This window comes from Panicum virgatum, chromosome 7N (genome assembly GCF_016808335.1).
Source record: "Panicum virgatum strain AP13 chromosome 7N, P.virgatum_v5, whole genome shotgun sequence".
Classification (NCBI taxonomy): domain Eukaryota; kingdom Viridiplantae; phylum Streptophyta; class Magnoliopsida; order Poales; family Poaceae; genus Panicum; species Panicum virgatum.
Genome location: NC_053151.1, coordinates 19,526,495 through 19,544,357, shown reverse-complemented (window position 1 = coordinate 19,544,357; position 17,863 = coordinate 19,526,495). Strand labels below are relative to the sequence as shown.

Here is a 17,863-nt window from a genome sequence, read left to right as displayed (position 1 = left end):
CCGCTCGCACGGCGCCACGCCACCCGCCCGCATGGCTCTGCGCCCCTGCTCGCCCATTCACCCCTCACCACCCTCGCCCTCCGTGGGTCTCGCTCGCCTCGCGGAGGCCGCGCTCGGCGGCGTCCAGCTCCCGCCGGACCTCCGCAAGCTCCTCGCCTTGGGCGTGCCCCCGGACCACCGGTCCCCGACCGGGCTCGGTAGCTGCCGTGCTTCCCCTCGCCCTAGGCCGGAGTGGCTACTGCCGAGCCTGGAGAGGGTTGTCCCGACGGCGGCGAGGTGCGGAGGGGAGGGTGGAGATGATGGGCGCGCTGTAGGCGCCGAGGAAGGCCCGGCGGGCAGCGGCGGCGCTGCAGCCGGACGTGGTCGCGTGGGTGGGGAGGCTCGCTGAGGCTATGGTGCACGGGACGTGACCGCGCGGGTGAGGAGGCTCGCCGCGGCTTCCTCTGCTCGCCCACCGCCCACCTCGCCCGGAGGAGCCACCGGCGAGATAGCTTGGAGGCGCGCGGACGGCGTCATGAGCAGGCACGCCCCACGAGCAGGGCCCATGGCCATCGCACCCGCCGCCAACACCGCCTTCTCCCCGCTCTCCCTCCACATTGTGCTCAGCCTCCTCGCCACCGGCGCCGGGGGCGCCACCGGCGACCAGCTCGCCGCCACCTTGGGAAGCGAGGGGCCCGGTGCCATCGAGGGCCTCCATGCGCTCGCCGAGCAAGTGGTGCAGCTCGTGCTCGCCGATGGGTCCGGCATCGGCGGCCCGCGTGTCGCCTTCGCCGACGCAAGTTGCGGGCCTGCTTGCGTGCCGCAGGTTGCAGGCCACGGACAGCTTGCAAAGCGGAGGGCCGGCGCAAGTGCTTGAGCTGTAGCCATTAAAGCTGTTGCTAGTGTGATTCATCCTCACCGTCCTCCATGGCGACAGGCCGCCCCGGGATCTCCTAGTCTTTGGGATTTAGGGCCGTGGGTAATTCTGGAGGGTGGCTGGAGGCAGCATCTGCGGTGGTCGGCAGCGGCAAGGCGACCTCGCCAGCTCCCACGAGCCAACTAGCAAGGAGATGGGACGATCTGGACGGCAGTTGAAGTCGTTTCCTCTTGCCGTGATGGAATGGTAGATTCAGGTAATGTTTTCAGCTTTCGGTGGTATTTTACGGGAGCGAACGTTTTTAATGGTATTGTGCAGAAGTCATCATCTTTTGATGCTACACAGCCAATTTTCCCATATCTATATTGTTTGGTTCAGCACATTGAATTCGCTGCAATTTGAAAACAACATTACAAGCCAGAGATACATTTATGTTCAAGCATGAAAATAAAAAAATACCTTTCTATTGGAAGACACTACATGATTCTGAAATTTGTCGTGCTCAGCCTGAAAATGATCAACCAATTCATAAAGTAAATTTGAGACAAATTTTGAAGCATAGAGTTCAGTAAAAGACATTGGTACCTTTGTTGGTTCTTCACTCTCATGGTGCATATTCTTTTTTATAAGTTCATCAATAACTTTATCTTGTCTTCTTAAATGCTCCTTGAGTTGTTTTATTTCCTCCAACATATGAGCCTCTACATCAGATGATGAACCATGCAGTGTAGCTATATTAATATCCTTGAAACGACGTGTTGTTCTGCCGTAAACTTGTTTAGGAATTGGAAGCAATCACATTCCATGTACTTGTCCAGGTTTCTCCTCTCCCAATACTTGATGCAGTGCATCTCCTTCCCATGCAACTCTCCCCTCACTATTCTGTGCTAATTCTGGTTGCTTTTCAATCAGATTTTCCAACTGAACCTATAAGTGAAAAGGAACAGATCTAATGATAAGTAAAGTAAAAATAGGATGTTTACAGACATGATTTTCACTTCATTGTCTGTATATATCATACCGTAGGCTGATATGTTTCTTTCACCCTTTTCTTGTGAGTTGCTAAGTAAACTATTGCTCTATGTGGTTTCTTTTTTGCAGGATCAGCTTGTCCCTCGACAAAATTCCAATACCAAATTGATTAGAAAAACAAAATAGATGACACGTAGTTCTCAAACCAAGGCCTCAAACTAATAGCAGATTAATAGAAAAAGGGGCTCACCAAGTCCTCGAACCAACGCGCATAACTCTTTGTACCTGCTGTATGTGTTGTCTTCTTCATTTCACGACTTAATTTGTTCCTCTCACTAAGGGCCTGTAGTACATACAACAAATTAATAAATATTCTTTCAGTTTATAAACAAAAGACAATGATAGAAATGTTGATGCATATTACTGACCTTTCCTTCTTCTGACTTCCAATATTTTACTAGGGCTTTCCATTGATCTTCATCAATATCATCTGGACAGAGCTTGTACAAAGCTGTCCTTTTCTTCTTTGGATTATATAGCTTACTTTTTCGTGTTGCCTTGTACTTTCTCCAATCTCTACCGATCGACTTCAGTATCCACTTCTCACATGAGCGTGGATACAAGAACTTGGTCTGAAATCAGATAGAGGTATTGAGTAAATTTAATTATTTGGCTGGTAGTGACTGTACTTGGAGCTCATATCATAATATCTTAAAAACATAGCATACCTGAATGCATTGAAATATGATTTCAGCATTATCATTCTTTACCTTTCTCCAATCTTTGATATGTAAAGGACAATAACCACCATTTCGTGCTATGGTGCCCAAGAATTGCCCTAATAGACCACCTTCTTTTCCAATAGGTTGCCCAAACTGGTTACATTTCACTAATATTTGGTTTTCCTCTGGTAAGTCCCAAACATGCGCCAAAATTGTTCCCTTTCGCTTGGTTACTTTATTGTCATCACCTTTGAAAACAGGGTAACATTAGTACTCCCAGTTACATCGGTATTTGATTAGTATTCCAAACAAATTTGTACCTGGTGTTTCTTGGATGTCATCATCAGCAAGCTGGTGGTCAGCCTCATTGGCATATTGTTCTTTGGATTGAATTATATTCAGTTGCTGCTTTTTCTTTCTGCCACTTTTCTCTATGAACAGATGTTGGAAAAGTAGAAACATGTTCAGAGTCATATAATGCCTATGAACAGATGAGGTGTAACTTCTATTGGATGAGTTACTGATATAACTACTATTCCGACAATATATAAGATTTTCTTGGATGCTGAAACATATACAGAAAAGAGCAAATTGTGACTTCATATTACCTTTAGCTTTATTCGCTGCAGATTTGAATGGTTCTTTGTTGGACTTGGTCGGTGCTATGGTGGCTATTCTCTGTCTTGTCACAAACAAGCTAACATTCTTCTTGCTCTCGTTCTCTTCAAGCATTTTCATCACATCTGTATCCAATTGTAGTGCAACCAAATTATCCTTTTTCTTGTAATATAGATAGTCAATTGATGTGTACCCATATTCCTCGATCAGCACAACCAAGTTGAAGAAGCATATCTCATCTCTGTCCATTTCCCTTTGTACATTTTCCTGTCCTCGAGCTGCCCCCTCGCATACCAGATTAAGGGTCCAAATATCCTCAGCCATGGTAGCACAATCTTATTAATATTGAGCACCAAGAGAAAATATATATGATCAGCAAGGGTTCAATCACTTGGTACCTTTTGAGATACATACTGAGTTCTAGGTGGGTAAAATGCAATGCTCGCTAACTGGAAAAAAAATCAAGCTCCCACGATAGTTACTGGTGCCGTTATGTATGAGTCTCGATGTAACTGCTTGCGGCTTGCGTTACGCCCTCCGTTACTCCGGTGTGTCCACTTAACCATGGGGTCCCTGTCTGAGTTGTTGGGAAGTACTCCCTTGTCCACAAATAACTGTAAGTATTCAAAAATTTTCTACAAATAAGTGTAGTCCATGGAGGGTGATGTGTGTAGCAAGGGAGATGTTTAGTAGGGGAGGAGGATCCGGTGGGGGAGATGTTTACAAGGGAAATCCTCTATTGACGAGTGGTACTCTCTTCGTCCGCAAATAACCGTCCATATAGCTTTTTTCAGACAGATTAGTGGAGTTGAGAAAAGACTACTATACCCCTCATCAATATAAGATTTCCCTTAGTAAACATCTCCTCCTCCGGATCCTCCTCCCCCACTAAACACCTCCACTGCTATACACATCATTCTCCATGGACCATTATTTGTGGACAAATTTTGAATCCTTCATGGACCGTTATTTGTGTACGGAGGGAGTATAGTAGTTTTTTCTCAACTCTACTAATCTGTCTGAAAAAAGCTATATGGACAGTTATTCGCGGACGGAGGGAGTAGTTGTGCAAGCCTTCGCTCTCAACTAAGAAAGAAATTCTTCTTTAGAAAGAAGAAGCTTCGAATGCATCGATCCGTAAGTCTGTCACTAAATATACCGCTAGACTCCCTAATCTTGGTATTGTGTTACTTGGTTATTTTAAAAATCTTCTCTTTATATATGTGCATTTGCCTAAGGACGGGCAGAGAGAGTAGCTTTTTAGTAGTACTCTCCTATATATCAATGGCGGAGCTAGTGACTTTCAATGCCTAGGACCACTATCGTCTATCAATCAAAGTATATATAAATACAGCCCACGTCAGGTTAAAATACTGCACGCGGCAGGCTAAAATACTGCATTGGGACTAATACTAATAAATAACAAATTATCACATAAATACATAAGTTTAGAAACTTTCTCAATTTCATAAGTACATGCGACTATTAATTTGTGATTATAGATCCCCTAAACTTGCTAATTCGTTCCCCGAGGTCCAAAGCTTCTTGATCCATGCCTAATAGCTTATGTGGCAATAATAATCACATCTATTTATTTTGATTTATCTACCTCTCTCCATCGTTTCTATGTAGTGATTCTCACGTAAGTTTTCATATACTACTAATAATCTTGTGGAAACATGTAGGGATAGAAATGATATATTTGTAAAATTATAATGACATGAAAGCTGTAGAGGTGCTACATAGTATATTAGCATTTGTTAAAAATTTGTAACATCCCGAAAATTCACTAAATTAAATCGTGCGTTAAAACCATTTTTCGTCGTTGAGCTCGACTCCTCCTTAAACCCCGAACCCTAATTCCCAGGGTTTCTCCTGATCAACCGACACCCGAATTCAATTCACGTCCCATCTTTTTCCCATCCAGCGCGACGCGTCACGTCCGATCGCCGCGAATCTCTCCCTCTCTTTCTCCTTTTCCTCCCTCTCCTCCCTGGCGCGCACCCGACCGCGCACGCCGCCCGCTGGCCCGCGCACCCCGCGATCGCCGCCGGCGCGTGCCCGCTTTTTCCCCCTCCTTCCTTTTCCCCCTTCCCATTTTTTTTCCTCTCCTTTTTCTCCATTTCTTTTCCATTTTTCTTTTCTTTTCTTTATTTCTTTTCCTCCTCCCTTCCTTCTCTCTTTCCTCCCTTCCTTCCCCGTCGCGCCTGCCCTGAGCCGCCTCCCGCTCCCGGCCGCCCGTACGCGCGTCCCCCTTTCCTCCCCGTGCCGCGACCCGGCCGCCTGCCCCGCCTGCACGCACGCCTACGCAGCCGGCCCGCACGCGAACCGGCTCGGCATCACCCGGCCGTGTGCACACGCGGCGCCAAGGCCGCCGCCAGCACCCCGCCCCGACCCCGCGCACGCCACCACCGCCTGCGCCGCGTACACCGAAGCGGCACACGCGCGCACGCTGCTGCTCCCTGCCCCACCGCGTGCACACGAACGCGCGCCTCGCCATGCCCACGTGCGCGCCACGCACCGCTCATCACTGCGCCGCTCGCTGCCCCGCCCCGCTCAGCGCCGTTCGCGCGCACGCGCACACGCACGCCGCCGCACCGCTCGCCGTGCCGCCGCTGTGCCCCACGCTACGCCGCTCGCCACCGCCTGGAAATGCACGCCGCATGCGTTCCACGCGCACCGAAGACCCGCCGCGCCGCCCGTCGATCGCCACCGCCCTCCTACACACCTCGCCGCCCTCGCCGCTATCAAGGACGAAGCCGGGTACGATGCACTGCTCGCACACAGTGGCCGGTCCTCTTCCCCGCGCACGCCTGCCTGAGCAATCTTGTCACTTGTGGCCGCCTCGCCGCCCGTGCACCGCTCCGCGACGCTCGCCAGTGGCCAAAACGCCATTAATGGCGCCCGCAAGGCTCGCCGGCTGGCCACACCGCGGCCACCGCCCTACCGCCCGCTCCACCACCCTACTTGAGCTATAAAAGGACCCCGACACCGCCCTCAAGCTCCTCATCCCCGACCGCCACAGCCCGCCCCTCCTGAAGGCTTCCAGCGCCGCCGCCGCACGCCGCTAGTGCCGCCGCCGCCTGCTCCCGTTCCACCAAGGTGAGCGGGGGAATTGAACCTCCACTCCCCGCTGCCCCTTTTCCCCCTACCCCGAGCCGCCGCCGGACCCCCCAGAACGCCGAATCGCCGGCGCCGAGCGCCGCCCTCCCCTCTCCTCTGTTCTGCGCGGGGAGAGGAAGGGGATGACGATTTTGCCGAACCCCCCCCCCTTTTTTTCTTCTATTCCAGAAAGAGCCCTCCCTCTTGTTGGCCATTTTGCAAACCAAGCCCCCTTTGTGATGTAATCCAAAATAAACCCTTACCCATATAAACATAATTTTAATTAAACCCTTGACCTTTCCAGGATAGTCCAGAGACTTCCAAAATTTGTTAACAAGCCCCTGTCCTCCCCAAAATATTTACAAACAGGTCCTTAGACCCTCGTTTGACCCCTAGAACTTGACACAACCTATTATTTCATGCACCAAACAAACTCTGATCGACCCGAAACTCTACCACGCCTCACGTGCCATAGTTTTGGTCATGCCAGTAGGAAATTGCTCAACAATTTTATCCCGAACTCCATATCTTAACCTTTTCCGGTTTGAGCTCAACGATAAAATATTTATTTCTTTGTATTTATTGTGTGTTTATTTGTGTGCGTCGTAGATCACGGTGTGAACGTGGGAGAGCCCGTTGTCGAGCAATACTGTGAGCCCGTGAACGAGGACCAGATCCACGACCCCGAGCCCGAAGGACAGGACCTCCCCGAAGGCTACGAAGACGGCAAGTTCAATCCCATCCTTTGATGCATGTTTCTGTCCTAGTTTTTATAAACACAACCCAATGGCCTGCTTTATAAAATTGCATATGTTTTGCTTGCATGAAAACACGGTTGGATAGCCACCCCTTGATTTGTGATGACCATTCCTTGACCACCCAGATTAATGTTTGATTTTGCTTGGACGTTAATCGATATTAGAACGCTTAGGACTTTGCTCATAATATGATTTATTTTATAAAGAAAATGTGTGCATGTGGGATGGGATAAATGTGGTGTGTTTGTAAAGAAAGTTTAGACGGATGGAGGGCATTTCTATGGATTTGCCATTTGGAGTGCTCGTGCCAATGTGGCAGGGCAAAGAAGGGAGATATCCATCTTGTCGTGTCTAAGGACCGAGTTGATGTGTCATCTCACCTAACTCCTCTATCGTGCAAACCACTCGACCGTTGAATGGGCAACGGCGTAGCATGAATCCCACTAGTTGGTGTGATAGCCATCAGGAGGGCTGAGAGCAACGGGTGACCAAGGAGAAGGGATATGCTCAGTGTGACTTATACCCCGGTTAAACCTCAGAGTCAGGTCGATGACCCCTTGGTGAATCCCGTGATGGCTAGTCAGGCTTAGCTAAGGTGGGTAATGGCTATGTTGGGATCTACACCGACACGACGGTGTTCGAGTTGTGGTATCCTACTTGTGGGTAAAGTTGCACACCTCTGCAGAGTTAAAAGCTATTCGAATAGCCATGCCCATGGTATTGGGCGAGTTACGGTGTGGTCACATAACTAGTGTTTCATCGGGATGGGCTGGCGTGAGTGTTTTGGTTCAATGTCCGGCAGTTGTGCCGTGTGCTACGACGGACGGGGAGTCCGGTAGCAGTTTAAAACTTGAACTCTGTGTTACTCTTTACAAAAACTGGTTTCTGAAATGTTTTCTGCTAAATAAACCCCTGCATACAATTTAGCTTTCTGCAAATTAAACCAGAACCTTACCGTTGATATAACCCCCTCCGTGGGTGTGGTTGGACTTGCTGAGTACGTTTGTACTCACCCCATTCTTACTTTTTATAGAGGAAGACCCAGACTTCGTACCAGACAACGCTGAGTAGGGTTATCGTTCTACACCCAACCTTGCCTGTGGAACCGGCCCTGTCCGAGATGTTTTCGCTGACGCAGTACTCTGAGCCCGAGCTAGACCCCATGTGGGTTGCTGTCTGGTGTTATGTCGTAGCTTGGTTACTTATTATTATTATCTGTATCGAGTGTCCTCCAAGGTTTGTACGGTTTTGAACCATCTGATGTAACAAATGTGGCATCAGCCTCCTGGGACTGGTGTTTTGTATCACATTTAAGTTTTCTCTTATGAGGGGACGCTTCAGGTGGTATCAGAGCCGTAGGTTGGCCGTAGGACGTGACCCTAGGAGCAAAACCCGTTTTCAGACCCTTTACCTTAGGACTTTTCTATCCATAACTCCTTCTTAACGCAAACACTTACCTTTGGTTCTTGCCCTGTTCCAGATGGCTGACAATGGATGGATTGGTGGAATCTGTCACGCAGAGCCCGGCCTTCCGAAGTTGTTGATACTCAGCCTGGAATGAATCGGAGTTGTGGACCCACTAGAGTTTCTCTATCGGGAGTACGACTCCAAGGGCACTCTTCGGTGTGACCTGATGATCTTCATAGCAAGAAGCACCCGCTACCCTGATGTGGACCTTTGGTTCATCTCCACCACTAGATTCCGTTTCCCGGATACCTATCGGAAAGCCGCCCGTAAAGCCCTGCGACGACTCCGAATGATCTACAAACATCACCTTCAGCGGACTCCTATGGGATTCCTCCCGCCAACTGAAGGAAGACGACGCACCTGGATTGCCCGGATGAGGGGACTCGGAAGCGAAGAAGAAGACTTGGAAGACACAGTATCCCACCTATCCATCTATCTCACCGGCCTGGATGAGCTCTACCGCGAGCAAGCAGCACAACTGAAGCAACAAGTCCACAGAGCAGAAAAGGCAACCCAGGAGCTGGACGAACAACGGACAAGAACCGTACACGCCGAGTATTCCCTAGCCGCCCTCCAAGTCCAAATGGAAGAAAAAGAGGCGGAATTGGAAGAGCAACAGGCAAGAGCCACACGCGCCGAGAATTCACTGGCCGCTCTCCAAGCCTGAATGCGAAAGTACGAGGCTCGTAGAGGAATAGGTGGATGGATAGAAGAAGAAGAAGAAGAACCCATGGAAACCCATTGGGATGTAGGTACTCAGACCGAGGAAGAAGAACCCGAAGAAACCCACTGGGATAAAGGAACTCAGACTGAAGAAGACATGATGGGTCAGTACCTTCCACTGAAGAAGCACCCTCTTAGGATCTAGAGAGAGTTCCCATGATAGGAGTAGCACCTCAAGCTAGAACCTTTGCCCTTAATAATCATGTAACCATGCAATCTGTACCCCACCATGTTGTAATAAATATCATCTACTCCCTTGGTGTACCCCACATAATTGTGCAAGTTTTTCACCCTATCTTTGTTTTCAGATGGCCGAGGAAGGATGGACCCAGGGCAACTGCCAAGCTGCACCTGGCTTCCCCAGCCTGTTGATCAATGCCCTGGAAAGCCTTGGCGTTGCGGAATGCCCAAGGTACTACAGCAGAGAGTACGAGCATCATGGCACTCTCCGCTGCAGGGTGATCATAGTCATCGCCAGAAGTGAACGCCACCCCAACATCCAGCCCTGGCGAGTGACCGCTACAGGGTTTAGGCACCAATACACCTATCCCTTGGCCATCAGAAAGACACTCCACTACCTGTGTCGGATTTTCGAAGAACACCTAGCTCCCACGCCAATGAGGTTCTTTCCGCCGGCCATCAGGACCCCAGTTTGGGAAGCACGCATGAGAAGTATAGAATGGCGCCGCCATGAAGTGGACCCTTTTGTACCAAGTGGCTACCTACCTAACCGCTTTGGATCAGCTCTTCGATGAACAAGCCCACCTGTTGAGGGAGCAGACCCATGACGCCGAGCAAGCAGAGCTCGCAGTGAGACTCCAACAGGTCCGAGCAGCTCAAGCCGAGGCAAGGACCGCAGCCACGGTCAGCAGTGAAGCAGTTGCTCAGGAGAGCCTCAGGCAAGCCCGAGACCGGGGCATGCAAGAATGGACCAGAAGTGGAACCCCAGTTCCGGCAATCGGAGAAGACCAAATTCTACTCGGGACACCCGTCATAGGTTGGGGACCACCCGTGATAACCCCGCAAGCCCCACCGAGAACCCCAAAGGGTCTACTACCGTCGGTGAAGGAGAAGCTGCTACGCAGCCCCAGGAGAACGGGAACTTAGAGAACGGCGAGCCATCTGTTCCCCCAGAAGCACGTCCCGCCCCAGAAGAAGGCTCGCCCCGCGAGTAGAATGTCCGACCCTACCCTATTGTTGTACTCTTCTAGCCCTTTCGGTTTAAGTTGCATCCCTAAGAATGAATCTGTACCGGACGTGTAGTATGCATACTAGTCGTGTTTCCGCGTTGTATCCCTACCTTGTTTTAATAAAGTTGCGTGTGCTTGTTTGCTATAATTGTGTGTTTGTTGTGTGCTTATCGGCGGAAGGTTGATTCTGCCTTGATTACACGAATTAAACAACTAAAACATCACCTAATCTTAACCCCAACCCACTTGTTCTACAGATGGTTTCCCGAAGCGTTACGAGGGCCTCCCGCGTCAGGGACCCTGCAGCCGCTGATGCAGGAGTACGTCCTAACGGGCAAAACCATCCTCAGGAAGATCAAGAAGTGAGTCAGGGCAGAGGAGAAAATCATGATGCACAGCTGCCACCACCACCACCACCCTTCACGGACCTGGCACAAATAATCCATAACCAGACTCTCATACTGGAGACACTGGCCAATGCTCTAGTGAACAGGCAGCCACGAGAGCAGACCTTTAATGACAAGCTGACAGCTTTTCTGAGGGCCAAGCCACCCACTTTTGCCGGATCCAGCAACCCCTTGAATGCAGATGATTGGCTCCGCGTGATCCAGAGGAAGCTCGAGCCGTTTGGGTGCAGGATCGAGATAAAGTCCTTCTGGCAGCACATCAACTCACCGGGACTGCCTTAGCCTGGTGGGAAAATTACTGCGCTGCTGCCAGAGATGCCTCCACCATCACCTGGAATGAATTCGTGAGGGAATTCTGCCGTTATCACATCCCCTCGGCTACCATGAAGCGCAAGGCGGATGAATTCCGTGCACTTCAGCAAGGGAGTATGACGGTAGAAGAGTATACACACCAGTTTATGGAGCTGGCTCGTTATGCACCAGAAGAAGTGAACGACGACGAGAAGAAGTAGGATATGTTCAAAAAGGGACTAAACCCGGAACTCAGGACCCTGCTCACCCCTCAGATCTATCCTGATTTCAACACCTTGATGAACAAGGCAATCCTCACTGAGAAGGCCAAGAGTGATGAAAGAAAGGATAACAAGAGCAAGTTCCTGGAGAGCAAGGCCCGCCAGCAGGATCGTTCCCAGAAGGCCAGAAGCTTCAGCTACAATGCACCAAGGTCCCAAGCCCCAATGCAGTACAGAACTCAGTCGCAAATGACAGGACCACGAGCCCCTAACACCCAGCCCAGAAGCTAGAGCACCATGAGGGCCCCACAGAGTAATGCGAGCCAGGTCACCAACAACAATAGCAACGTAAGGGCCTGCTTCAACTGCCGTGAGACGGGTCACTTCATCGCCAACTACCCCTATGCAAAGAACAAGCCAGCTACTTCAGCTTTCTCCAACACAGTGAACGGACCCAAGCCAGTTCTGACCAGTGCTAACCGAGTGCCCCTCCGTGGCAACAGCAACAACAACAACAACCAGCAGAGGCAACCCCAGCAGTCTTTTGGACGAGCCCGCGTCAACCACATCGACGCGCAGGAAGCTCAAGGAGCTCAGGGTGTAGTACTCGGTGAGTACCTAGTCAGCTCAACTCTTGCAACAGTACTGTTTGATTCTGGAGCATCACACTCATTCATATCCTCGAGTTTTGTGGAGAAACATAAAATACCCACAGTACTACTAAAAACACCCCTATTAACCCGGACACCCGGAGGAGACATCAGGTGTCAACTGGGTTGTCTACGAGTAAGGATTAATTTAAGTGGGGTAGAGTTTCTAGCAGATCTAGTAGTACTTAAGTCAGAAGGGATAGATGTGATCCTTGGAATGGACTGGCTAAGCAAACACAATGGCCTCATAGGGTGTACGGACAAGGTAGTACATCTAACAAACCCAAAGGGAGTCCGAGTGACCTGCCACACCCGGGAAAGTGGAGAAAACCCGATGGTATTCAGTATGGAAACCAAGACCTTGGAAGAAGTCCCAGTAGTGAATGAGTACCCCGATGTCTTTCCCGAAGAACTTCCCGGTATGCCACCAGATAGAGACGTAGAATTTGTCATTGATCTTGTTCCTGGAACTGCCCCCATAGCCAAGAGACCTTATAGGATGGCAGCCTCCGAGTTGGCGGAGTTAAAGAAACAACTAGAGGAGTTACAACGGATTGGCTTCATCAGGCCAAGTTCGTCACCTTGGGGAGCCCTGGTTCTATTCGTCAAGAAGAAGGACGGAAGTATGAGGCTATGTGTAGATTACTGGGCACTAAACGAAGTCACTATCAAGAATAAGTACCCCCTTCCCAGGATCGATGATCTTTTTGACCAGTTAAAAGGAGCCAAGTACTTTTCCAAAATTGACCTGAGGTCCGGATATTTTCAGCTCAAGATCAGGGAGAGCGACATCCCGAAGACAGCTTTTGTCACCCGGTATGGGCAGTTTGAGTTTACGGTGATGTCTTTCGGACTGACAAATGCACCTGCTTATTTCATGAATCTCATGAACAAGGTGTTTATGGACGAGTTAGATAAGTTTGTTGTAGTCTTCATTGACGACATACTTATTTACTCGAAGAGTATTCAGGAGCATGAGCAACACCTGAGGGTAGTTTTGGAAAAACTGAGAGTGCATAGGCTATACGCCAAATTCAGCAAGTGTGAGTTCTGGCAGGAGAAAGTAGCTTTCCTTGGTCATATTTTGACCGCGGAAGGAGTAGCAGTGGATCCCGAGAAGGTCGAAGCAGTCTCCAACTGGCAGCAACCAACCAATGTCAGTGAGATCAGGAGTTTTCTAGGATTAGCTGGGCATTATCGGAGATTCATTGAGGGATTTTCCAAGATAGCCCGGCCCATGACAGAGCTACTCAAGAAGGAGAAGAAATTCACCTGGACGGAGTCGTGTGAAAGGAGCTTCCAGGAGTTGAAGCGAAGATTGACGACAGCCCCAGTACTAACCCTGCCGGATATTCATCGGGATTTTGTCATCCATTGTGATGCGTCCCGACAAGGATTGGGTTGCGTGCTGATGCAAGACGGGAAGGTTGTTGCATATGCTTCCCGCCAGCTCAGGTCTCATGAGCAGAACTATCCGACCCATGATTTGGAACTTGCAGCCGTAGTGCATGCTCTCAAAATTTGGAGGCATTATTTGATTGGAAATAAGTGCGAAATCTTTACCGATCATAGAAGTCTGAAGTATATCTTCACCCAACCAGACTTAAACCTGAGGCAGAGAAGATGGCTAGAATTAGTCAAGGATTATAATTTGAAAATTCATTACCACCCGGGAAAGGCAAACGTAGTGGCCGACGCCCTCAATCGGAAATCCTACGGGCACAAGAATGACCATTTACGAGAGGAAATGGCACGATTAAATGTGCACATTGTCCCTCGAGGCTCCAGCCAAGTGTTGAATGTTCAATCCACTCTAGAAGAAAGAATCAGGAAAGCCCAAAGATCGGACAAGGGACTGATGGAAATCCGGAGGCAGACCGGAGAAAACAAGGCACCAGACTTTAGAGTGGATAATAGGGGAACGTTGTGGTATAAAGATAGAATTTGTGTGCCCCAGAAGGGAGATTTCAGGCAAATAATCATGGATGAAGCCCACAACTCAGCCTACTCCATTCACCCAGGATCCACCAAAATGTATATGGACTTAAGACAGAAATATTGGTGGAATGGGATGAAGGCAGATATTGCACGGTTTGTCGCCCGTTGTGATACTTGCCAGAGAATCAAAGCTGAACACCAGAAGCCGGCAGGATTATTGCAACCCCTACCCATTCCGGTTTGGAAATGGGATGAAATAGGGATGGATTTTGTGGTAGGATTGCCCAGAACCCAGAAAGGACATGATTCCATATGGGTAATAGTGGACCGACTCACTAAAGCGGCTCACTTCATACCCGTACGGACCAATTACGGCGGAGAAAAGCTAGCCAAGCTTTATGTGGAAAATATAGTGAAATTGCATGGTGTACCCAGCCGAATTGTTTCAGATAGAGGGACCCAGTTCACCTCTAGATTTTAGAAAAGCTTGCATAAAGCCATGGGCACCAAGCTAGACTTTAGCTCCGCTTATCACCCACAGACAGATGGTCAGACAGAAAGGGTGAATCAGATTATGGAAGATATTTTGAGAGCGTGTGTCCTCACTTACGGCAAGGATTGGGAGCAGAGTCTACCCTACGCCAAGTTCTCATACAACAACGGGTATCAAGCAAGCTTGGGCATGTCACTGTTCGAAGCCCTTTACGGAAGAAAATGCAGGACCCCTCTGATGTGGTCAGAAGTTGGAGAACGTGCCCTAGTCGGGCCCGCCCTCATCAAGGAAGTAGAAGAAAGAGTTGCCGAGATTAGAGAAAAGCTGAAAGCAGCCCAGTCCCGACAGAAGAGCTACGCGGACAAGAAAAGACGGGAAATTTGTTTCGACCCGGGGGATTTCGTGTATCTCAAGGTATCACCCATTCGAGGACTGGTGTTTGTACGGTTTTGAACCATCTGATGTAATAAATGTGGCATCAGCCTCCTGGGACTGGTGTTTTGTATCAAATTTAAGTTCTCTCTTATGAGGGGACGCTTCAAAATTGATTAATAAGCTTTGGACCTATATACAGTGAACCATCTCAAATTACAAATTAAGAGTATGTGACCATCTTAGAGCAACTCCAGCAGTTCTGTATAATCCATATGTAAATTTACATAGTATTAAGCTCTCTAAAAGAGTAGAAGAGTGTCAGGAGTCCGCCTTCCAGTACTGAAGACATCAACCTCGACTACGCTTCAGCTGGCGGGAATCAAAATGAAGTTTCCGCCCCTCTTCCTCAGTCCGGTCGGCCCAGAGGAGACGCCAGGCCCAACCTTCGAGTCTCCGGCCCGATGTGGCAGAATTAACTTGCGGCCCGCTTGGCTCGCGCCTTGTAAACAGATAAATACTCTGAGAGAGAGGGGGGAGGACTCAGCTTGTATGACAATACTGTTCTTCTTCCTCCTCAATTGTCACACCCGGTTTTGAGGACAAAACCGAATGCATATCTATATGTATGCCAGGATTAAGTTTCATACATATAGAGACATTATAAGTGAATTAATCAGTACAGTATCATGAAAAGGAGAAAAACAACAACTAAAAGACTATTAGAGTTTACAGCTTATCCTGGAAACGGAGACTCCAAACTTCACAGGCAATCGACTGGGGGTTGTGTACGCCTATAACTCAGCATCATCTCCAAAAGACTTCACAGCAACTTTTCCTTCTGAGCAGCAGTAAGCAAAGGGTGAATACACTTATGGTTGGTACTCAGCAAGGCCACAAGAAATAACCAGAAAATGATTTAAATCCATCTTTAAGTTTATTAATCATGTGAGGGTCCAACCCGCTCTTGACCGTGAGCATGACTGATATATCAGTTTTACACTCTGCAGAGGTTGTACACTTTCATCATAATTCGCGTAAAAGTTCCAAAGAACTTTGAACCCAAGCACGCATATGTGCTGATCAGGCACAATACCACACTTCTGAGGTGTGATTGCATAGGGACGCTACGAGGCCTTTACAAAGAATCACTATATGTACGCACTGGTCCCTTGCTTTCTGCGGTACCTCAGAAGATGAAGCTTCCTTCACCCGCTCCTCAAATATCGATAACCCAAAATCCACCAATCAAACGCCCCAGGCACGACATATAGATCATCTAATTACTTAGCCAAGACCAGAGCCATGTAGTATTGTGGTTGTACGGTTTTCTTGGGTGGTTCTCCATGTTCCAATTAAATCATATCATCTTGTAAATAAAGCATAGATAGAATTATGATTAGGGTCACTTGCCTTTCTCCAACGAAAAGCTACTCTTATTGCTCTTCAGCTTTTGCTCTCTTGGAACTCTTGATCTTCAATCTTCAAACAACGATCCTTCTACTCGGAGCAATGAACGAGCAACCATACAAAGCAAACAAAAAGATACAACTAAGAACATTACACCATAACAAAATAAAGACTTTAAAAGAACGTACTAAAGGATAGGGCTCGCTGCTATGGTTACGAGAGCTCAAGAAACGCGGAAAACGGAACTAAAACGGCGATTCTATGGGATAAACGATGCTTCAGGGATCTAGTCGCGATTAACTATAGAGTTAAGAGCTAGCGGAAAAGATTTGCAAGACACAAAAAACTATGCTCACAGAGGATAACAAGGTCATAAAGCTATCACACACATTGCAAGGATCACGTGAGCATGAGAATCGATGAAAATGGAGTTAAAACGTAAAAGATATGGCCAAAACAAAGTTCTAAGGACTTGTTTGCGATAGATTTAAACTTCTAGGGGCTAGCTACATTTTCTTGAGGAACTTTTGGATGCTTGTCCGATAGAAGAATCAATAGTGGAGTCTGATTCTGTTATGGATCAACCTGAGTCCTCTGAGCATCTATTTCTGATACTATATCATGAAGCTTGGTCAGGCACTGAAGCTGTTCAGACCCTCAAATTTACAGGGTCTATCCAAAATCAAATTGTGACTATCGTAATTGATTCCGGTAGCTCCCACACATTTATCAGTGCACAGTTGGCATCCAAACTTGATGGAGTATCTGTGTCAACCAAGTCTGTTCAAGTTTAAATTGCCAATGGAGGAGTACTATCTTGCAACTCTGAACTTCACAATGCCACTTGGAGTATCCAAGGTTACACTTTCATCTCCACTCTGAAAGTTCTTCCAATTGCCAGTTATGACATGATAGGTGGCATTGACTGGTTGGCTAGATTCAGCCCTATGAATGTTGATTGGCAAAACAAATGGCTTGCTATTCCCTATGATGGGTCCACTGTAATCCTACAAGGCATTTTGACTCCTTCAACTGAATGTGCTATTGTCGCTGTCTATCAGTTGGAGTCTGACAAAGTTACTGATCCTTCTCCTGACAATAGCAAGGTGCCTCATGAGATTCCTACTGGACTACCTCCTAGCCGCAATTGTGATCATTATATCCCCTTAATCGCTGGTGCTCGTCCATTTCAGTTAAGGCCATATCGCTACCCTCTGCATCTTAAGGATGAGATAGAAACACAAGTTGCTGATATGCTCAAAAGTTTTGCTAGTAAAGAAGAAGGACAATACTTGGCGGTTCTGCGTAGATTACCGCCATTTAAATGCTCTTACTGAGAAAGTCAACTATCCAATTCCTGTATTGATGAGCTGCTCGATGAATTGTTGGGTGCTCGTTGGTTCTCTAAGTTGGATCTTCATGCTGGTTTCCATCAGATCCTTTTGAAGCCAGGTGAAGAACATAAGACGGCATTCCAAACGCATTTTGGCCATTTTGAATTCAAGGTACTTGCCTTCGGTCTGTCAGGTGCGCCTGCAACTTTCCAGGGGGCCATGAACTATACCCTTTCACCCTTACTCCGAAAATGCATCTTGGTATTTTTCGATGATATCTTGGTTTATAGTCCTACTTGGGAGGACCATCTTTCTAACCTGAGGCAAGTATTGGAACTC

At 48.2% G+C, this 17,863-nt stretch overlaps 1 protein-coding gene across 1 annotated transcript; it reads right to left on the bottom strand.

Annotated features, from left to right (window-relative positions):
* Positions 1-2,057: 2,057 nt before the first annotated feature.
* On the bottom strand, positions 2,058-3,498 carry LOC120680990. Its single transcript, XM_039962552.1, has 5 exons — positions 3,159-3,498; positions 2,871-2,981; positions 2,557-2,798; positions 2,257-2,460; positions 2,058-2,171 (listed from the first exon to the last, which is right to left on the bottom strand). Exons 1-5 carry the CDS (start codon positions 3,490-3,492, stop codon positions 2,058-2,060), a joined length of 1,005 nt encoding a protein of 334 aa, XP_039818486.1. The 5' UTR covers positions 3,493-3,498.
* Between the last annotated feature and the right edge of the window lie 14,365 nt (positions 3,499-17,863).

Coding starts and splice junctions, on each gene's coding strand:
- LOC120680990 (XM_039962552.1), bottom strand. CDS start 3,492: ATGGCTGAGGATATTTGGACCCTTAATCTGGTATGCGAGGGGGCAGCT. Junction 2,982..3,158: donor TGCAGCGAATAAAGCTAAAG/GTAATATGAAGT, acceptor ATCTGTTCATAG/AGAAAAGTGGCAGAAAGAAA. Junction 2,461..2,556: donor TCATATTTCAATGCATTCAG/GTATGCTATGTT, acceptor ATCTGATTTCAG/ACCAAGTTCTTGTATCCACG.